This window comes from Leuresthes tenuis, unplaced genomic scaffold (genome assembly GCF_036924035.1).
Source record: "Leuresthes tenuis unplaced genomic scaffold, fLeuTen1.0.hap1 SCAF_18, whole genome shotgun sequence".
Lineage (NCBI taxonomy): Eukaryota > Metazoa > Chordata > Actinopteri > Atheriniformes > Atherinopsidae > Leuresthes > Leuresthes tenuis.
In genome coordinates this window covers 10,504,963-10,528,440 of record NW_027325372.1, presented here as the reverse complement: position 1 = coordinate 10,528,440, position 23,478 = coordinate 10,504,963, and the positions used below count along the sequence as shown (strand labels likewise).

At 39.2% G+C, this 23,478-nt stretch overlaps 1 protein-coding gene across 1 annotated transcript; it reads left to right on the top strand.

The window, feature by feature from the left end:
* Window positions 1-1,434: 1,434 nt before the first annotated feature.
* Window positions 1,435-22,829, top strand: LOC140274932 (brevican core protein-like). Its single transcript, XM_072370320.1, has 14 exons — window positions 1,435-1,662; window positions 9,542-9,621; window positions 9,821-10,198; window positions 10,726-10,900; window positions 11,070-11,197; window positions 11,576-11,869; window positions 12,088-12,924; window positions 13,331-15,388; window positions 19,702-19,809; window positions 20,144-20,302; window positions 20,400-20,482; window positions 21,566-21,710; window positions 21,830-22,012; window positions 22,153-22,829. The coding sequence occupies exons 1-14, from the start codon at window positions 1,652-1,654 to the stop codon at window positions 22,263-22,265; spliced, it is 4,752 nt and encodes a 1,583-aa protein (XP_072226421.1). The 5' UTR covers window positions 1,435-1,651; the 3' UTR covers window positions 22,266-22,829.
* The last annotated feature ends 649 nt before the right edge of the window (window positions 22,830-23,478 follow it).

Here is a 23,478-nt window from a genome sequence, read left to right as displayed (position 1 = left end):
GGCAAAAACATAGTTTATACAATTCTAATAATCTTGAAAGTCAATGTTTGGCATGACCTTTTTCATCCTTCAACTCAGTCTGAACCCTCTGAGGCGAGCTTTCTTATAATTTCTTTAAGTCGTCATCAGGAATAGTTCTCCAGGCTTCTTGAAGGACATCCCAAAGCTCTTCTTTGGATGTTGGCTGCCTTTTGTTCCGTTCTCTGTCAAGATGATCCCATGTTGCTTCAATGATGTTGAGGTCTGGGCTCTGTGGAGGCTTCATCACGCCTTTTGTCCAGTTTCCTTAAAGGTTTTCAAAAACACACTGCCCACCACCATGCTAAGTTTCATGCTAAAAATTCTTTGGGAATCACCTTATTGGTTCAAAAATGATATTATCCCTGGTATTTTTCATAGATGCAACCAATGCAACGAAAGTATTGGAAACTAATTTTGCATTCTTGCAACAGGGTTCGAGTAACAAACTGTCTACAGATCAAATTTAAGTGATTCTTTGCTAAGTTGTCTGTTATGTGTAGACATAATACCGGTTTATCCCTTGAGTTCGGAGCCTGTTTTATGCTTGAATGGTCAAGAAAGCCTGGAACAAAATAGAAAGCAAAATATGAGAAAATAAGGGATGGCTGAAAATTTTTTCACAATATTGTAATGACTGGGGAGATATGGTTTAAGGGGCATATCATTTATTATTGGGCAGGAGGTTCATGCAGATGAATCCACTAATAAACGTTTCAACTTATTGAGCTTGTAAGTTTTACGACTAGTAGTCAACACCTGAGTCGGACAGATTAACTGATTTACATCAATGTATTAAACACTCCTGTTTTAACTCCGGAAAATAAAATGCTACGTTGATGTAAGCCGCATCATGGGTCTTTTTATGGCTGTTTCTAGATTGGCTGTCCCAAAAAATGTAACTCAACTGCATTTAGCTTATTGGTCTCAGATCAAATACTGGCATCAACCGCAAGATGCTGACTGAACTTGTAAATGACAGAGCAGCTCTTGTGGCCTGACCTCTGCAAGATGGCTGCCCATTTGTCGAGGTTTATTGCATTCAAACTTGTCCAAATTTATTTTAACACACGATTATCCCACTAATTTATGAGAGAACAGACACAAAAGGCGTCTGTTTTCATTTACGAAATGTCAAACAAAAAAGGTGGCTTCCTTGTCCTCCTGTTTCGGTGACAGTGCTGCATCATCAGCAGCCTACCTGCAGCAGCATCAGCTGCTCATGTGCTGACTCGACTTATCCGAATGATGTTGGATGCATTTTGTCATTTCCCTGCACTAAAAAGACATGTAGGTCATTTCCTGATCGCATGCTTCACTTCACAGCTGATCTCGATTCTCTCCCCCCATGTTCTTCTTCACAAGCATGCGTCACCTCCATCCCGATTGTTGGACGGAAAAAAAGTGGGCAGTTCAGGATTTCTTTAGTAGCGTCACTTTCTCCCAACTCCCTCCTTTCTCCCCGATCCTCTAAGCCTGTCGGTAAGGCAGCAGCCTCAGCTTCCATCTACCTGTACAGAGCATCCACAGCCGCTTTCCACTCACCGGGCAGTCGCACTGCAGCACGCAGAGAGAAGCTGACACTAATAAGAAGTCAGAAGCCAAGAAGTCAGTCCGACCTGCTTCTGCTGAAATGTTGCTCAGGTAGGATTTTGTTTGCTCTGATGTGATAATGATGCGCAGTTTTAAACTTATGTGAAACCATGCTACGCATGTTTTGGTATCGCGTCAGAAAATGACCCCGATTGTCTAATTGTTTTTAGTTATTCGAGGCTAGTTTCTGTCTTCCTTGGCTACTTAATCTGGGCGTCCTTGAATTGAGTCTTTTCAAGCAATGTCATTTATGCCGTTAACATGTTTGCTGCAGGTTTCCTTACCAGCCAAAGTGTTTGTGTATGAAGTTTGTAGTTCTGAGATGATTTACCCTCACATTTCCATGAAGATGAAATAATGACAGCTATTTGAAATATACTCAATCACTTCCCCTTGCATGAAAATTAGGCCTTGCTGCAATTTTTAAAAATGTGTTTTTCATATTTCATGTATTTCCTGAGATTTGACATGCTTTCAGATGTCCTGCAGACAGGGGAAGCTGCTTTTTGTCTTGATATTTAGACTATACTTTCTGTGGTCTACCACCAGGCTCAGTTGAATTTCAGTAATAGACAGAAAGAATGACAGAGAGCAAATTCAGTAATTACGGATCCCAATATTCTGTATATTGTTCCAGTGGCTCTTTGGTCTGAGTTTAACCAGTGAAGCAAGAGAAGCAAAGCACTGGTTTGGTTGTCTTGTCATTTTTTGATGAATATCCTCATAAGGCCACCCATGAGAGAAAATGCGCATAAATCTGTTGACATGGAGAAAGGGTATGATGCTCATTCAGCAGCAGGTTTTCACTAATCTGAACAGTATTGTCTATAATTGTGAAGAAAAAAACACTGGTGAAGAAACCAAGAGTTTCCTAGAGGTATTTTCACATTTTTCATGAGGAAATTAATAAATTGTGTTGTTGAAATGTAAACTTTCGTCCCAGCCTGAGATCCTGAGCAATCAGGAAAATTTAGCTTCCTATTTTCTCCAGTGATCCTTCCTCCTCGTCCCCCTCATAGAATAATGCTGCTTAAGGATAGTAATAATGTGGGGAAGCTTAAATGGTTTCGTCTTTGCACGGTCAGATTGAAGAATTTTGCTTTTCGTCGTATGGCAAACTGCAGCAGGCTGCTTAGTTCCTTTTAGTGAGTCTGACTGTTCATGCCGCTGCAAAGGTCTGATTGGTAGAGTGCCGATGGTTGTCCCTCTCTGCCACTATGAACTCTAAATATTACTCTTATTGGCTACCTTTCTAACCAAAGGCTTATCTCATGTCACTAATTTCAGCCTCCTGGTATGCTCCTCTGTGCTGCTTGTGAACCAGGAATAGTTTCCAGCAAAACATTTTGAAGGTTTCAACTCCTAAAATGCACCCAGAGAAGAGAGAATAAAGGAGAGAGAAAGCTATAAGGAATAACTATAAGTGAAGATACACTAGTGTATCCTTTACTGAAGTTTTTTAAAATTTTGTTTAAATTATTTTGGCACCCATGATGTCTAAAGGGGGCGTGGCACATTAATCCTACACTTGGAACTGAATTAAAAGTACAAATTTACTTTTTCACAAACAATTTTAATGCTAATCTGACAGAAATAAGTAAAATGGTAGCTGCAACCAAATGATGGTTAGATGATGCAGCTCTGTCACATCATATTTAGTTGATGTCAGCTCAAAATGGCGTTCTGTAGCAAGCAGCTCTCATTTTGTCAAGTGTGTCTTACCTCACATTCTCTGCTCGCCTGCCTGGTGGGAGGGACTAAGGTACCAAAAGAGGAGGCAAGTGGTGGAATTGAATGTGTGCAAACTGGTGAGAGGCAGTGCACAAGAGAAAGCTTATTCAAATTATAATAGGAAGCAAATCCATCCAATACATAAAACACAAAAACCTAAAAAAAACAAAAGATAAAGTCCAGATAAGTACAAAGAAAACCAAAAGCACACACCATGACACTTCTTGTAATGCGAAGCTGTGAGCTGTAACAAAAACACACATTTTAAAACCTGTAACCAGGATTTTAACTTGGTTTAGTTGTTAGCAACGAACACACAAATGAGCAAAGACAACTGATTTCCAGAAACATTAACTCGTAGGTGAGAAAGTGATGAGTCTTAGGAAACAGAACCGACCTGAAATTCACATAATCGAATCAGGAGCTCCATGGAAATGCTTTTTGTGGGTAATCAGCTGGCCATGCCAGCTGTGGTTCCTCTTATGGGTTTATTGAGTCACGTCTGGTTTAAGGTGGTTGTTTGAAAAAAGAGTCTTTCCCAGACTCACTGGGTGGTGAATTACATGGTCAGTGGCTTTTCCGAAGTAGCCATCTTTGTGGGAGACTGACTGTTGGTTTTCTAGGAGATGTGGAGGTATTATGCTTGATGGTGCAGGAAGTCAGAGGTGTGGTGTTGAGTGAATGGTCTGAAGTGGGTAAAACTTAATCTGCTGTGTAGTGAAGACAACTCATATTCACATTTTGAAGCTTTAGATCGTTCTGACCTTTCTTTTAGTCACCTCACCTCCCTGAACACACATTAGTGTGACAATCGCTATACAAAAAGTTAAATTAATCTGTGCTTAAACTTCTTTTTCATTTAAGTTGTTAAGATATTTTTTTTCTGAGCTTGGTATTTTCTGGTGCAGGTTATGTGGTTATTATTGGTAATTGTGGTAATTATCTAGTCTGTCCACGTGAACATTTGGTTGCTGATGAGAGATCTCACCATTTGGTCATTTGTCTTGTAGTCTAATGCGGCTCATATGTTTGTGTCTGAGAAGAGACCTCCGGTGTGCTTAAAATTTGTGAAAAAGCAACAAAATCCTTATGAGTGGGTTGGATGGGGTCTGAAGGATTCATTCAGAAAGCTTTCAACTTGGAGACTTTCTACTCATGTTTGAGAAAGTAAACAACTTCAATATTACTTCGAAGACATTCAACAGTTTCCATCTGGAAATAAACCACACCAGAGTTTATTCTTGTTTTCTACTGTCATCTATACTGAATTTGCACAATATCTATAGTTACACACTTTCAAGACCTCATCAAAAGCATTAAGATATTGTGCAAATAGTCACGGTGAATAATATTCAAGAGTTCCAAATGTGACATTAGTTCTATTAAGAGTTCACTGCAAACTCTATGTTAAAACTTTTTGCATTGTTGTGGTACAAACTGAATTCAATTTGTTCTCTTTTTCAATAGACTGTATTTTATGTTGCACTTTCTTCCTTTCTTGTTTGCAGTGAAGTCAATAAACCTATATATAAAAAAGTGAAGATTAAAACAAACACTGGAGCAGATTTCTACCTTGTTAAAAGTCAATTTAAGGTAGCGTGTGTTGTATTTTACTGTAGTTGTAATACTCCTCAAGCTACTTCCAGCTCAGCACTCCTCAGAGCTCACAGCTCATCGGTCAAACAGACATGTTAGACCCAGCTAAACTGGGATCCGTCGTCATTTTCTGGTTTGCTGGTGAAGTAGAGGTTGGGCTGCATTGACACTGATGCAGAGTACTGCAGAGGCCACCTACGAGATGCAGTGGCAAGTTTTTCTTTCTCAGTGCAGCACTGACAGGATTCTTAGCATCCATTTTAATATATTTTGATTGCTTATTAAACTGAAATGTAAAGTTGTCAATATGAATTTCATCAAATTTATTTGTTCAAATGTCATGCCCACATGCTGCTAGTCTGCAGCTCATCTGTGTTTGCAGGAGGAGGAGGTCATTCATTAATGCACTCGTAGCACTTTGTAAAGCCTCTAAATGCAGTGGGTGGCATTGATTTCAGCTTGACTTGTCTTTATTGTTACTGCCATTAAACAAGACGAACTGCAAGGCGCCTGGTGATGGTTAGGCCTATGACCTCATAAAAATGTTATCTAAAGGTTGCACATAATAACCAGCAGCAACCAGGATTTTCTCCTCTGTCACTGATCTGAATACACAAACTGATATTGAAGCTCAACAGTAAGACCCTTTGAATCAGAGTGCAGGGTTTTAATATGGCTGTTTCTTTTGTACAAAGCCTACTCCAGAATGGTTCTTGGTGGTTTAAAAACTCCCTTTTCCAGTCATGAAAAGAGCAAGAGAGAGAAAAGAGAAAAAGTAACCAAGTGTGCCAGTGGCCTGTCCTTTAATTTTCCCTGAAGCCTTTTGTAAGGGAGTCAGAATGAAGTGAAAGCACAGTGTGCAGCTGTCCTTTTGGCATGCTACTCGCTATTTGTGAGATGTTTTCTTGTCAAGAATACTAATAGTGATACCAGCCCTGTGGAGTCCACCCAGCTGGCGAGGAAACAGACAACAATTATACTGCCATAAAAGAAGGTTGTTTAATTTGATGCAAGTTAGTGAGCTGTGTTTGTGCCGACTCCTTTCGAAAGATGGGTTTTATATACAGATGCAGAAAAGGTCAACTTTATTATAACTTGTTCAAAATCAGGCTCACAGCAGAAGCTGTAATTTAGTTAGTATGTTCTCTGTTTCTTAAATCCCACATTGATAAAGACACATTCTGGGTTCATCTTTCTTTTAACTAAATGTTTGAATTGAATGTGAAAAAAAACTTAAGAAAAAAGAAAGAACGGGCTCTGCTTTAGTTGGTAACATCCTGTGCTGTAACATCTATGGACAGTCCCAAGTGCCTTGCTTGGATGCCTCCTTCAGCTAATATAGAGTGTTAACAGTGTGCAACATGAGCTAATTTAAACTTAAAACTTAATTTTGGTGACATTTAGAACAATTAGCACCCAGCATAACACAGATTCAAACACAAATTCTTCACACAAGCAGGAACAAATGTATCCAGTAAAGTCGATCTGGCAAAGCAGGAATATGACTGACATTAGAAGAAACTAGAGTCAACATCGTGTGGGAAAGATGGACATCGCCTTAATGATCGGACCAATTGGTTTGATGCCATTTTGAAGCCTCCAGTTTAACATAGTGTTTCAGTTGTGGACGTACATTTATCACATGTGAGGTTAATTGAATGATTATATTCCAAAATAGTAAGTTCTATACTGTAGTACTAGGAAGGATATCATTTTTTGAGAAGAGAGGAACAGCTTGTTAGACACATAAAAGCTGCATGATGACCAAGAAACATAAAAGCACATTTAACAAACAATGCTTCCATCCATCCATTTTCTATACCCGCTTAATCCATCGGTCAGGTCGCAGGAGGGCTGGAGCCTATCCCAGCGGTCATCGGGCGAGAGGCGGGGTACACCCTGGACAGGTCGCCAGTCCATCACAGGGCCACACAGAGACAAACGAGACAAACAACCACACACACACGTTCACACTCACTCCTAAGGACAATTCTAGAGTCACCATTTAACCTAACATGCATGTTTTTGGACAGTGGGAGGAAGCTAGAGTACCTGGAGCGAACCCACGCATACACGGAGAGAACATGCAGCTTTCCAAACAATGCTTTTTAATGATAAATGAAAAAATATCCTGCTTCCTCATAGCCTCACACAACCTCGATGATCAAGGTTGAGTGAGGTCACTGTGTACGTTCTGGCATGCCTGCTAGGTTAATAACAGGGCCAGACTAGTGACGGAGAGCTGGCAGGCTGAGACACTGTCATTAGCTCATGGAGGTGATGAATGGCTTGTGGTCAGGAGCCTGTGCCACCAGCTTCCCTTTGGAAACCAGAGTAGTCGGTCTTTTCTACTGTATGGTTAAGCTTGGAGATACTTTTTTACTTACAATATTGTGAGACTCCTATGATTGATACAAAGATACTGCTTCAAAGTTATGTAAAAAAAAAAGATTATTTTTTTCTCAAAGATTCACCAAGTTTATTAGGTCCACTGAGCAAAAGTCTTATGCTGTATAGTAGCAATGAATAATAATAACTCCATGCAAGTTATACTTATAGTTTATTCTGAAACTGTTTTTGTAGTTTACCCCACTTTGTGGTCATTAACATACATTAACAACCCAATTATTTAATTGAGAGTAGATGAAATAATAGAAAAAACATATTTTGTCTCTGTATATGCAAATACTGATGAATAGATATAAAACAAAGTTAGCTGGAAATATCAAATAGAAAATATGTTTTAAAAAAACCAAGATGATTGTAGTAATTAATTATTTTCACAAGAGTGGTCAGGAGCCAGTGCCACCTGCTTCGAAATGTCCTACCACAGGAGTTTTGGGACGAGATTTAGAGGAAGACTCTGAGGTTATTGGTGTGTCGTGGTTGTTTATCTCATTTTTTTCCAAAAATCCTGGGTAACATCTAGTTTTCTATTCCAAAAAAGAAAGACAATTACATGGATGCATCTGTCATTCCGGGGTTTATAGAAATAGTAAGTACATATTTATGCTCTTAATTACTACGTAGGTCATATGTTAGGATAGATTCTTTTTTTTTTTTTTTGCCACCACTGTGGTGCAGACTGAATTTTTTCCACAACTATTTGATGGATTGTCAGGAATTTTTGCTAGAAATATTAATGTAGACAGTTGGATTTGATTAAAGTCCTTACAAGAAAATTGAACATTTGGGATTTCCCAGTACAGCGCACATGGTAGCTCTGTTCTATGAACTCTTGAATGAGTTCAAATATATATATATGTAGTGATGTAAAAATCTGATGATGATCTCAAAGAAGAATTTAGGATGATAATTATGATGAGAAATAGTCAAAAATACTGTCAATTATAAGGAAATGTTTAAGGGTTCAAGGCGAAAAATTGACTCACTATCACTTAATATATAGATATTACTTCACTCCTTCTTAAATTCCATAGGATTGGTATACTGGCTACAAATGTGTGTTTTAAAAGTACACTTGTAAAACCATCCATCCATTTCCTTTATCCATCCCAGCTTTATCCTGTTCAGGGTTAGGTGGGGTGGTGGTTGGGGGCTGGTCATCAGGTGAGAGGCAGTACACCCCTGGACAGGTAGACTTGTACAACCATATTGGGAAAAAGTTGTAGAATATATAGTAGTGGCTGGGTACATCCATCCATCCTATCCATTTTATGTACCTGTGCATATTGTAAGAATAAACAGAGCTGCCAAACTGTTATTGCTGCCTAAGTGCTCCTCAGATTATGGAAAAAGTACATCCCCTCCAGATTTAAAAAAGATTATCAAATTTATATTAGAAATAGCAAAGTAAGCCAGAGTATAAATATGTATACCTAAAGCATTACTTGAGAATCTGGCAGTTTCTCTGCCAATTTATTGCTGGTAATTGTAGTTTTTGATGCGTGATGGGGTACCATAAAGCAAAACAGTGTCGCGCAATGCTCGAGAAAGTTGTGAACTGCAGTATCTCAGCCCCCAGGCTTTTTCAGCACAGTTTCAAGCTGGGAATGTGCATAATAAAGGTTGTTGTACTTAAAATAGAGTCAGAAGCACAGACTTTTAAGGTACACGCACTTCTCTGGTGTTGTTTTGATATGCTATTATGCTAAGGTCGTGCTACCTTTTATTTCAATTATGAAAATCCAGGTTTTATGGTGAGCTTTCCATGACAAGATGTGCCATTTTCTACAAAGGTATTTGTTCAGTCTGGATCTGTTTTTGTTGTTTTTGTATTTGATTATTCTCATCACACCAAAACAGATAAGCAGATAAAATGGTAAATGGCCAAATGACAAATATTGGAATGGATGTTGAGGTGAAAGTAACACAAAGGTGTGCAGGTTTTGACCTTTAATAGTACAATAGATTAATGATTCTGTGAGATGAGTGGAACACGTTTTAGGTGAACCAACACAATTCATGACTTCCAGTGTCAGAGATCACTCTGCCTCTTAAAGGTTAAGCATGTGTGAAATTGAGAACTTGATAATGTGTCCTTTCATTCTGTGAGTTCTATTCAAGATATTTGTGGTAATCATCATCAGTTTCATAACATATCACACTGACTTTTTAATGTGTTTCTGTTTTATCTCAACAGATATGTTCAGATACTTCTACTTTTTTGTGCAGTATGTTATCTCACTCTGGCGTTTCCCACCCAAAGCCCACCTGGATATGGTAGGCAAACATTTACATCTACATTTTACTTTCACTTCCTAATCATGATATGGGTAAAAGATAATCTAGATAAGGCCAGATGATATATAAGCTTAAGAAATCTGTCAAAGCTGAAAATAGGGAGAACATGATTCAGACTTGTCTGAGACTGTTCAGAGCCACTTTTCAGAGTCTGTATCTTCTTTTTTCTTTTTCTCAGATGAAGTTCGACAGCTCCAACTGAACATCCCCCTCTCAGGTGTAGTTGTTGCCCCACTGGGCAGCTCCATCTCCATCCCCTGCTTGGTCTCGCTGGCCTCCACACCCTCCTCTTCCTCTTCCACCCCCGTGGTACCGCGGGTAAAGTGGACGGTGGTTTCTGATGGGGTAGAGACACAGATCCTGGTGGCACGAGGTCAAAGGGTGAAGATCAATGAAACGTACCAAGACCGTGCTGCATTGCTCAACTATATCTCCTCTCCTGACGACCTGTCGCTGTCGTTGGGAGATTTGCATCATAGTGACTCAGGTCACTATCGCTGTGAGGTGCAGCAGGGCCTGGACGATGCCAGTGACCTCATACAGCTCAAAGTCAAAGGTAACATGAAGACTTCAGGTTTTAAAGAAACATTTGTCCCAAATTTAAGAACCTATGTGAGCAGGACACTAAAGTAGACCCTACAAAACTTTCATGAATAACGTACAGAATTCTCCACAGGGTTAACTTATGGGTTTCATTCTTTGGTAACCTAAATGTTAGGGGCAAAAATAGATCAATAAGATAAGAAAAGGTAAGTTATTTAGTATTTAACCTTAACTGTGTCCCTCCTATCCTACTAAAGCCATTGAAGCTGCCTGAAGGCATTGGGATATTAAAGGTTGAATTCTCCTTTTATATCCTTTTTGAACCTCAATAAAAACTCAATACATTAAGAAAGTCAGTGTACATTCAAAATAATACTTTACCAACTCATCCACAAAGATTAGTTTCATATTTTTAGTATCTCGTACTAGTAAGGTGCATTTCTGCCAAGAGCAAAAGCTTTGTTGATTTTACACAAAAGTGAATTTGAAATATACAGTATTTGTGGGTATGTAAATCTGTTCATATTTGTGTGTGCTTAGGTGTTGTGTTCCACTACAGAGATGCTTTCGACCGCTATGCCTTCTCCTTCCAGCAGGCCAAGAAGGCTTGTGAGGCCATTGGTGCACAGATTGCGACTCCTGGTCAACTGCTGGCAGCTTATTATGACGGATATGAGCAGTGTGATGCAGGCTGGTTGGCAGACCAGTCTGTCAGGTATTTTCTCACCTTTGTTTTTACTGATAATGGTCTCTGTAAAGGTTTCACATGTTCATGATTACATCCTAGATTTACTGTTCTATCTTATTGGCCTCTTGTTGCAATTTTGTAATTGCCAACTTGCTCAGGAGTCATGTGAAAATGATGATCGCTTTTCCTTGTGCAGGTACCCAATCCAAGTGCCCCGTGAAGGTTGCTATGGTGATATGGATGGGCAACCAGGAGTGAGAAACTATGGGACAATGGATGCAGATGACCTATTTGATGTTTATTGCTATGTAGAACAAATTGATGGTATTGATGGTTATAATACCATAATGTCTGTAAATAAATGCTGGATTTTTATAGGCCGATGCTTCTGTCACTATTTACGTATTTACCTTTATTTATCAATACATTTTTATGACAATATTTTAAATGAGTTTATTGTTTTATATGTATTATATGTACCAAATGGGCCTTAAATGTCTTATAGTATCATTTTTGTTGTTGTTCTGCAGTTACATGTTTCTCATGAGCAAATGCACATACTACATCCTATATGTAGATATATCTGTGATAAGCCGCTCACATCAGACACCCCAGTGTTTCACTCAGGCTTTAATATACATAAATAATATACATATTCATTTATTGATTAACTAATTTATTTGTTTATTCATTTATTTGTAGGAGAGGTGTTCCACGACTCTGTCCCACAGCAATTTTCATTTGATGAAGCGCAGTCATATTGCCGGGCTGCAGGGGCAGAGCTGGCTACAGCAGCACAGTTGTATTCTGCATGGAGTGAGGGACTGGACCATTGCAGTCCTGGCTGGCTGTCTGATGGCAGCGTTCGATACCCTATCATAACCCCTAGAGAGCGCTGTGGTGGCCCTCAGGCAGGCGTCAAAACTGTCTACCGCTTCAGCAACCAGACTGGTTTCCCAGAGCCCTCCAGCCTTCATGATGTTTATTGTTTCAAAAGTATGAATCTTGTTCCTCAAAAGTGTACACACTTTTGTGCATATCTATCTCTATTTCTCTATGTACAGATATGTGGATATACCCATTAAGTATGAAAGATTGTTTGTTATCCCTCATTTGTTGAAAAAAAATTAAACCATACGCAGTGGAATAATGACTACTTGTAAATAAGAATTCAAACGACAACAAATTTTTAATAACTTAACTGTCCTCAACAGAAAACACAAAAAAATCCAGTGACTTTCCAATGGACAATGTGACCACAGAAGCTGAAGACATTGGACAAAATGTTGTTATTCTAACGCAAAAAGATCAAGAACTTCAACTGAACCAACAAGCAGAACAGGTGGAACGAGAGGCCCAAAGTGTACTTGAATCTTTGCCTTTTTTTTCTGGCTTTTTTACTGGCAGAAACTCAGTCGACACACACCCAACAGTTATATCAGACACAACAGACTCTCCCTCCAGCACATCTCTTGTGGACCTTCTTCATGACAAAACTTCAGAAATTGGCTTCTCTCAGCAACCAACAGGAGTGAGCCGTACCATCAGCAGCACAGACAGCTACAGTCCACCACAAAATTCATCGTTCCTGCCCAGTGTTTACAATGACACTGATTACCACCAGAACCAGAGCTTCAGCTTTCAATCTGAGCTTGAAAGAACCACATACACACCTCACACACAGAACCAGACAGTGCCAGACATAAACCTTCAGGAGACCACACCGCTATATAAGAAGCTGAAGCATCCCCAAGATTTGCACAAGTCCAACTTAACTTTTGACAGCCCACTAGCCAATTACAATGAAACAGACAGGAACCATACTCAAGAGGAGGGTTTCTGGGAGGCAACCGCTTTGACTGTTAACCCCATGCATCAGGTGAAGTTGGAGGAGGCAGCAGTAGAAGGTCCTGTGCAGATGCCACTCACAACTCTAACCTCAAAAGAAGAGGGAATACTTCCCACACAAGCAACCCAAACTAATGAATCAGCCACTGAGACACTAACCTCTCTGTGGGCAAACATGGATGGGTCCGGAGTTATTTCCCAAGGTACGTCAAGCAGTATTTCCCAAGGTATGGCAGACGTCACTGTCCTAAATCAACATGCCTTTTGTCTAAAGTTGTTTAAAAGATTTATATTAATCTGTACTGTCAGCAAGTTAATTAAAACTTTTTAAGAGTCAACTGGAACTTTTTCTTTGACAAATAGCACTTACTTCCTTAAGGCTTGCTGTCTACATTCACAGGCCAGTTTTTGTTAATGTTTGACAAGTGTGCTGTGTTCTTGTTTCAATCTTTTGTGCTAGTTGTAGCCTCTTAATTAGATATATGACAATAGATGCGACAATGTGCTTTCTTTAAACTTGTGTCAGATAAGCATTTTTATCGAACCTGAAACATTCTTTGATGTAGCAGATGTATCACAGCTCCAAAAATGTGTTATTCTCTTTTTCAGAGAAAGACATTGAAGTAGACGAAGTCACCTACGTTTCCTCATCACGTTCTTCCACTGCTAGCTTCACCACTCCCCCATCTCCTTCTGCTTTGGCTAGTATTGCTCCCACTGAACCTCAGACTGCAGGTCAAGACCACCCCCTCCTGTCTGGGTCACGCCCTCTGGATAGACTGAGCTTGGATATCTTCTCCACAGCACCACAGCTTTGGATTTCTAGACAGGAAGGAAGTACAAGCTTAGAAACTGGAGACACACTTCACACAGAAAGTGACGAAAAACTGCTTCAGTCTACTGAGTCTGTTGACCAGCTAGTTCCTGAAGTAAGTTTTGCTGTCACTGAGTCTCCTGAGGGATTGAACACCTCTCATACACCACCCAAAATCACCACAGCACACGATCAAACATCAAGTTACAGAATATATTTGGATACTGTGACCAGTTCTTATGAGGAAGCAAGTGGATTTGAACCTGGAATAGTTAGTTCCACCCTAAGAGAAGACATTAAACACCCAACATCTGTGCCAACTCTTGAAGAAGAATTTACAGTGTTCCCAGTCATTGAAGAGGAAGCCAATGTTTCATTTTCACTGGAAAAAGAAGTTAAGGTTGCTCCAACCTTTATCCTCGAAGTAGAATCTGAAGTTACTGCAATCCTTGAGGTTGAAGGAGGAGCTAATGTTGCCCCGGCTTTTGAGGAAGAAATCAAAGTTGCCCCAACCCCTGTCATTGAAGAAGAAACCAAAGTTGCCCCTACCAATGTCCATGAGGAACGAGCCGCTGTTGCCCCAACTTTTGAGGAAGAAGCCAAAGTTGCTTCAACCATTGATTATGAAGAAGCTAATGGTGTTACACCTCTTTTCCTAGAGGCAAAAGATAAAGTTATCCCAACCCTTGATTATAAAGAGGAAGCTAATGGTGCAACATCCCTTGTCCTAGAAGGAGAAGATAAAGTTGTCCCAACCCTTGATTATGAAGAGGAAGCTAACAGTGCAACATACTTTGTCCTGGAAGGAGAAGATAAAGTTGTCCCAACCCTTGCCTATGAAGAGGAAGCTAACGGTGTAACATCCCTTGTCCTAGAAAGAGAAGATAAAGTTATCCCAACCCTTGATTATGAAGAGGAAGCTAACGGTGCTACACTTCTTGTCCTAGAAGGAGAAGATAAAGTTGTCCCAACCCTTGCCTATGAAGAGGAAGCTAACGGTGTAACATCCCTTGTCCTAGAAAGAGAAGATAAAGTTATCCCAACCCTTGATTATGAAGAGGAAGCTAACGGTGCTACACTTCTTGTCCTAGAAGGAGAAGATAAAGTTGTCCCAACCCTTGCCTATGAAGAGGAAGCTAACGGTGCAACATCCCTTGTACTAGAAGAAGGTAAAGTTGTCCCAACCCTTGATTATGAAGAGGAAGCTAACGGTGCAACATCCCTTGTCCTAGAAGGAGAAGATAAAGTTGTCCCAACCCTTGCCTATGAAGAGGAAGCTAACGGTGCGACATCCCTTGTACTAGAAGAAGGTAAAGTTGTCCCAACCCTTGATTATGAAGAGGAAGCTAACGGTGTAACATCCCTTGTCCTAGAAGGAGAAGATAAAGTTGTCCCAACCCTTGATTATGAAGAGGAAGCTAACAGTGTAACATCCCTTGTCCTAGAAGGAGAAGATAAAGTTGTCCCAAACCTTAAGGACTTTACCATCTCTCCTCTCAATTCTCAAACATCTAAGTGGGCTCTTCGGACCACCACAGCTGGACCCCAAGTGTCTCTGAATGATTTCAGACGAAAATTCTCCTCCACAGCAGCTTCGGACTCCTCTGTGAGTACAAAGCCTATTGCTGCTGCTGCAAAGACAACCACGACCACAATCTCCACCACCACTCACTGGTCCAGACACATCTGGAGCCCAACCACCACAACGACGGCTGAGCCACAGAAGGTGACCCATATCATACCACCAGTGGATCACGGTCTGATTGATGTTGAGATTAGCCTCACCCAGCCGCCCACCCTGCTTATCTTGCCCAATGAGAGGGCAGCTATAGGCGGTACAGGGAAATCTTCAGGTAATGTTAAAGCCACTCTCATCAGCCTAACAGTCCTCTTCCTACTCGACGCAATGATGCACTAAAATCCCTGGTCTGTTTTCTGACCAACTTGCCTCTGCTCCATTTTCTGTAAAACCCTCCCCCTGCTTTTCAAACGACTCCCCACATTTGTTTCACTTATTGTCTCAGCAAGCCCACTCACCCTTCTGACTCCTCCTGCTTCACCTTCAAACACTCCTCACTGCTCTCCTCGTGACTCCCCACTTTGCCCTCCAAGATACTCACACTGGGACAATTACCCTTTGACATTTGTCAACCATCCAGTCTTGTGTTGCATGATGTTTTCCTCCCCATCCAAAGATTGACTTCTGTGAAGTACTGGTATGTTAAAATGAATGTTTTAGTGTTTCCTTTACATTGTTTTCCTGTGAAAATGATGATCACTGTCTCGGTGAACCTTATTTCAGAATCTAGATATAATTTGCAAACAATCTCTGCACAAAAAGTACTAACACTGCAGCCATTTTCCTCGTGCTGTCAAAGTCACAGTGTCTCCTGGATGAATGTGGAAGCTATATGATAAGAGATTTGATCTTTCATGGGAATGTAACAGCGATTACATTGAATGTAATAGCACTGACCAATGCAACTGCAGAAATGCTTTTAAAGTGTTAACTTTCCTCTTTCCTGACTAGTTTTATGACTTAAATTGCTATTTTCAGTCTAGTGCTAGAAGCACAGATTGTTATTACAAGCACAAAATATGTCCTTTATGATATTGTTGTGAGTGGTAGCACTTAGCAGCATGTTTCAAAATGTCCATTAGTGTTTCTTAATTCATACTTAATTCATGGTCTGTTGTTTAATCATGACTGTTTAAGATTTGTATTGTGTTTTTAGGTCCAATACTGATAAAGAAAACTAACCTATATTGTTTCCTGTCTCACCATTAGTTGATGAATTTATTATTTCATATATGGTTTTCCTATAGCATCTGTTACTAGTTTTAAAATGCCAGACTACATTTACTTTACAATAGTTTGTAAAAGTCAGTAGTTCACCTGAAGACACTGATGTATTGTGTGAGGGCTAATTTCTGCCAAAGAAAACAGAATAAAACTAAAAAAACAACAAAAACAAACAAGCATTTATTAAGTTAATTATTTAATCAATTAAGAAAATACTGAAAATATAGTCTTACATAATTATGTTACATCTCATAATTTTGATTATATAGTAAATGTATGTCCTTTAATGAAAAGCATTTAATTTTCTTCATGTCACGTTGGCTGAAATTTGCTTTTATAGAGTTGACATCATTGTGTCAATAAAAGAATTTCCCAACATTTTGAACACTTTAAAAAAAAGTTAGAGAGCTTCACAGCCTGGGAAAGGTTTTTAATCTGTCGACTAGAAAAAAAACCCACACATAGTAGTTGAACATTGTGGACATTCATTCCACTGAATGTCAGCCAGTATGTACACAGTTTTTATGCATGTCATCTTATCAACACATTTTCTTTATAGGCTCTTGAAAGGAACAAAAAAATAAGCAAAGCACCTGCATACTCTATCTGGTGTAATCCCCATTTTCCAATAAAAAAAGAATAATTTTTTCAGAGATCAGAGCATTAATTTTTTTGTTTTACAAACAAACTTGACTTCAGCTCCTTCTAAAGGTTTGATTTGACGAGCCTTAGTCTTTATATTGGACTCTTCGTGATGACAAATTTCTGGAGACTCAGCACCTTATAGGGCAGAGAAGCAGGGAAACACAAGGTGAGCCTCATTCAGTTGTTCAAATCATTAACCTTAGATTATAATTTATGAGAAATTAACTTGATTTATGCTTCTGCTTGAGATTAAAGCCTCACCATTGACTGTGATGTAGTGAACATTTATAACTCTGTGCCAGGCAGCCACCATTGAACTTTTGGGCTGCAAGATTCCTATAACTTCAGTCATATTAGTACATGCTCAAATTGGGGCAAATAAATGAAACACTAATACATAAAGTCCTACTCAAGCTGTTATTTATTACCTTAAAACTCACATGAGTTCCTCAAAATTGTACATCTCAAAAGTTTTTGACATTTAGAAGTTTTCACCAGTGCCCAGTTCCTCGGGTGGACCAAGTGCCAGCTGCTCGCCGCCAGTAGCGCCCGGTTGATTAACTTTGCAGCCCCATGGGGAACATACAGACTGTCTGACCTTACTTTCCCTTCCCTAGACTGTTGGTGTTGCTCTGTAGATTCAAAGCAGAAATCCTGAGCCAAAGCATTTGGTGCTAGATTTTGCTCACGATGTGCCTTGAAACACTTAAGATAAGGCAAGGCAAGTTTATTTGTAGAGCACAACTCGTACACAAGGCAATTCAAAGATATATTCATGGAAATGTTAACAAAGTTGAAAACTTGATTTTAGTGGAGGATTACTTCAAATCTCTGCAACAGAGAAAATAAGTAACGATTGATGTGAAAGCATAAACCAAGCTTTACATAACGTCTACCGGCACAGACAAAGAAACCACAGATTTAGCTTTGGAGGACATACTGGAGAGATTTAACCAGATGTGTTTAATTTGGGGCTGACACTGCGGTACATAGGTTTTACAAGAGTATTATTCTTTATTTTTACATGAGAGGACCTGCTAAGGTTCATGTGACATAATTGTCATCATTACAGGATGTGTGCTAGGCAAGGAATATCTCTATGTCTATAGAAGCATGTATGAAATGCGTTCTCCAAGCAGGCACCAAACCAAGGACATTTTATATGTCTGTGGTGCTCTTAGCTCTTTGTGTGCATGTCAGCATGCATGCATAATCTGGCCCTTCGGGTTCACTGTCAAGACTTACACTATGTTAATGCAAACTTTCTGTGATGATGAAGCCAATCGGTGCTGCAGGTGTTAGGAGCACTTTTAGATACTACTAGATGCAACTTTGCTCTTGAATTGCTGAGATACTCAACCCATAGACCCCTTCACAAGACAGACTTTGCAGATACAAGTCAGGATAGTAAAGTTCAGAAATGTAAGTGGTGCATAGATACAACAAAAACACACGCCTGTGTGAACTGTCGGACTTGAAAGACACCTCGGGAGTTTTTCCAAATGGCAGTTGTGTATTCTGCAATACTGAGCAACAATTTTACTTTGAAAGCATATGATCCTCATCTGGCTCATAAAAACTAGTTATTACCTTTCGTACACACACTGAGCCGCAGAGACGTTTCTGAGAAGGCGCATAATGACAAACAAGACATAGTTCTTGTTTACATGGTGTCAAAAAAAGCAAATAAACCAAATCCACTTGTAAAATGTTTAATTTCAGCTTGGATTCACACCCCTTCATTTTGCCTACTATTTTACAAATTTCAAAAATTAAAGCAGAACTCAAACCCTTCTTTATCCTCGTCAGAGCTTTAAACAAGTAATCTTGTATTGACAAATGCTAAGAGATACTACTTTTGTGCACACTGAATCATCCACTTATATTTTCAAATACATTTCTCTGGCAGGAGTGGACATTTTGTGGAAAATGACACTGACATTTAGCTAAGCTTTCACATAATGTGACTGATTTCTGGTACTTTAACTGGCAAGCAGCAGCAAAAGTCCGACCACAAATGTTGGACTTGTGCACACTTACTCAAGACTTGCTTGGGAAGCATTAATGCAAAATAAATGGACAAACGACAACCCATGATCAGAGCGAATTATTTCTTATTTTAACTAAATAATTGTAGATCACAACATGGTCTGTTAATTAACACTGGTGCTGTGTTTTGAAATAGATATTGTAAGGTCTTTAAGTGAAATGTTTGGCATTTTAAATTCAGATAATACAGAAAAATGTATTGTCATGCGGCCATACGTTTGTGAGACCAACACTATCAGAACTGACTTAAGCCTTGTTGAAAATTCTCAAACTGTGATTTAACGCATTTGGTGACTGCATTTGGTGTTTTGAGTCCACCTTATGTATCAATTATTTGAAAAGTAAAAAACGTAAAAAAAGAAAGAGAAGTAAAGAAGAAGACAGAAGAGGACCTGAGGAGTTGACTCTGAAGTTTGTCCTTTCTTGGCTCACTTTTATGCTGTTGTTCCTTTAATTCTATGTGTCCTCAGTACATTAACAAGTTATAACACTGTATCAACAAATACACTATTCACTGACATAAGCATACACTGTACCAACTTTTACATGTTGATCTTTGAAGCCTCAAACATTAATCATAATTTTAAAAAATCTTGTTATTAAACACGTATCACGCACACGTGGATTCAGTTTCAGAGTAATCTGTAGTAGCTCTCTGATGTGTTTCAGATGCCTGTATGGACAACCCCTGTCTCAATGGAGGCACCTGCACTGAGTGGGACGGGCAGGTTAAATGTCTCTGTTTGCCAACATATGAAGGAGACCTCTGTCAAAATGGTGAGATCTCTGCCATTTTCATGCTTTCTCTAATGTCCATAAAACAAGCTAAAAAGCTGTTTATTTAAAAAACGTTTTACTTTTTTTTTGCCAAAAGTAGACTGACTAATTGATAGGACTGAAACTGTATTTCTTATGAGGTTTTGAGTGTCTTTTCAGATGTGAAACTGACAGATTTTAAAAACTATATCTCTTATGCTGTATGTTCTTAGAAAATTTGACCAGTCCACAGGAAATGAATAATGAGAGACATTATTTATTGACAAAAAAAACTTGGAGAGGAAACTTAGAATTCTGTCTGATTGTCTTGTCTCCTTCATGGTGATATTCTTAGACCTTGAGCAATGTGAACCAGGGTGGGACAAATTTCACGGTTTCTGTTATCGTCACTTCAGCCAGCGTCTTAGCTGGGAGGCTGCAGAGCAGCACTGTCGCAAGATGGGAGCTCACCTGGTGTCCATTATGACCCCTGAGGAGCAGGATTATATCAACAGTAACGTTAACTGCCATTACATTAACTGCTGTTTTATAACATTTAGCATAAATGTGTGATATTTAATCAATGAATGTTGTGGGTTTTTTTTCACTAGGCAACTACAAGGAATATCAGTGGACAGGTCTGAATGATAAGACAATTGAGGATGATTTCCGCTGGTCTGATGGAAACCCATTGGTGAGGAATGTTAAACATACAGCTGCTTCTAGGTTAAAGCCATGGGAGCATCATACACCACACAAAGCATCTTACTTAGCACTGTTTTTAGATAAAGATGCTTTAAGAAGGCTTTAATATGGAAAAGACAGGGATCTTAAAAGTATATCATGTTGAAAATCCATAAAAACATATATTATGTGTATATGTGTAAAAACACATATAGACACATGCTAAAATATTCCCAATTACTTATGTCTTAAGACCCAGTAAAAGTGTGTCAGTCTGTTTCTCTTCAGAGACGCATGGCTTTCCCGATCTTTCCCTTTCCTCTTCTTATTTAGCTGTATTCAGGATGCTTAAGACCTCAGACAGAAGGTTTGTGGACGTCAGCCGGGCAGGTGTGAAGACTACAAGTTAACTTTCACATAGAACCAGTTTTGACACTGTCCACGTCCCCACAAGTCATTTGTTTATCCGGTCCAAAAGAGCCTAAAATCTTTTTTTTTTAATATTTGGTCGTGAGAGTGTAAAAAAAAAAAGCGTAAAAACAGCATCCATGAAAGTGACAGTCATTGTCCTGTTGTAAAATTAATGTCTTCTAGACTTAACCATGATAGTTTTCTAGCCTTAATCAAGTAGCTTAGATGTTTTGTGTTTATATGAAACTAAGGCAAACAGCAAAATGGCATCCACGAGTGAGGCGGTCACATTGCAGAAGGAATGCATCAAATGTTGTTGCCTAAACCCAATCAGGAAGTAGCTCAGAAGCGAAAAGCCTCCTTGTCACGTGTTAGTCTTGACCTTGTGGCATGAATGCCTGAATGATTGAAAGCGTTCATCATTACAGTGCCTTCTGACCCCCTGCCTCCTTATGAAGATCCATCTGTTTAGGGCATATTTTAAGGTTAAAATTTTGCTTATAGACAGCAAATCATTTTTCCTGGAACATCTTGTGTAGGCCGTGTTTTTACAGTCACCTGTAAAATATGTCACTTTTGTTCGTCATATGTTTGAGTCTGTTGTCATGGTAAGAGTTTCAGAGACGATAGATGTTTGGGATGCACCTGATACAGAACATATATCATCTATCCATGTTTGCAGCTGTATGAGAACTGGTACAGAGGGCAGCCAGATAGCTACTTTCTCTCTGGAGAGGACTGTGTGGTGATGGTGTGGCACGATAACGGGCGCTGGAGTGATGTACCCTGCAACTATCACCTCTCATACACTTGCAAGAAAGGCACCAGTGAGTTACATTAATGAGGGAGAGCATTATGTTTAAACCTCTTCATAACAGTGTAATTTTAACTCCATCTTGTGGTTGTTTTGAGCTGTTACATCATCATGCCTCAACTCTTCCAACAGCCTCTTGTGGTCCCCCACCAAAGGTACGAAATGCTTCCATATTTGGTAAAGCTCGACAGCGTTATGAGACCAATGCTATTGTGCGTTATCACTGCGCAGAAGGTTTCCAGCAAAGACTAAACCCTCTGATCAGGTGTTTGTCGGGAGGCCGCTGGGAGAGACCCCAGATTTTGTGCATCTCTGGTAAGAAAACTCTCATTAAAGTTACCATAAATGTCAACAATCTACTTCTACTCCGTGTTACAACATATAACTAAGAGAAAAAAGAGACTAAAACAGAAGAACCATCATAACACTGAAAAAAAAATGTTTTCTTTCCGAAGGCCAAATGCAGCTTCCTGATGTGACGTCACTGACAGACAGCAACTTGTCAGCAGCTGAAAATGAGTCTGAAGCCACGACAGAGACGCCACAGTACTGGGACATCAAGTTTTAAAAGACACCTGTGCTTCTCTTGTCTTGCTTTGCAAAATGTTGTTACTGTAACATGACAAAGTGTAAAGAATCTGAAAACAAGCAGGACAAAATGAGCCACACAAACTAAAACTTCCTTTCAGGCAATAATATCACAACTGAGTGCAATGGCAGTGTTAAACATTCCTATTTTGTATCCACTGTTATGCAGATTTTTTAAAGTGATTACTCAGCAGCGATTATCTGATCAATCCTTTTGACCTTCAAGAAATAAATGCAATAACCCTGAATTACAGCTCCAAATTGTCATTAATAAAAGTTCATCTGAAATTTTTGTAACATCAGGAGCTTTTCAACAAAATGGTGCTAAAGTCGTCAAGACACTTCTAAACAACTCCAAAGTGAACCTTAAACAAATGACCAAGAAATGCTGTATATATGTTGGTTTTCACACCTGAGATCATTGTCTGCATTTTTTCTGAAAGAGACCCTTGATGTCAAACAGACGCTGTTTTGTTCGTTGGCTTTATGTTGTAATAAAGTTTTGTAGAACAGAGCAAAGAATAAATCATTCTCCTAATACCCTGCACGTGGGCTTCATTTGTTGTGGAATAATATGCGTTTGGGTTGACATTATCAAATGAGATTGAACGCATAGTTGCCCCTTGTCTCTTCTTCCCCCTATAATATGTATGTGACCTCCAAATGCAACAGAGCCATAACTGTTTTGTCAGCTCTGATAAAGATTAGAAGAATCACAGAGAAAAATGGACCAAAGCACAATCAGGATCAGGTGACAAGTCTGAATCTATATGAGGAAGCTCAAGTCCATTCATAATGCTGAATTCAGTACCAAATGGGAACTCCAGAACTCTGGAAGTTGGATTTCCTCCTTCATAAGTCAGGTAAGGTTTCTCAACTCCAGTTTATTCATCAGATTTCATCCTGACATCATATATTAACAAAGCCTGTAGTTTTTTTAGTTGGTTAGCCATGGATATAAATAGTTATTCTATCAAAACATGATGTTTTGAAAGTATTCTGTAAAATGCAATCCAGCTTTTGATGTTTGAGCTAAAGCATTGAATGAGTGAAGGGCGAAAATAATGTAATCTTATAATTCTAACTTCCTCCGTCAAAGGCAGACGCTGTGATAGTGTTCATTTAGTTATTTTCATTGTTTTGTTAATACCCCAAATGTTGTTTTAAGTTGTGGTTCCTACTTTCAAGATTCA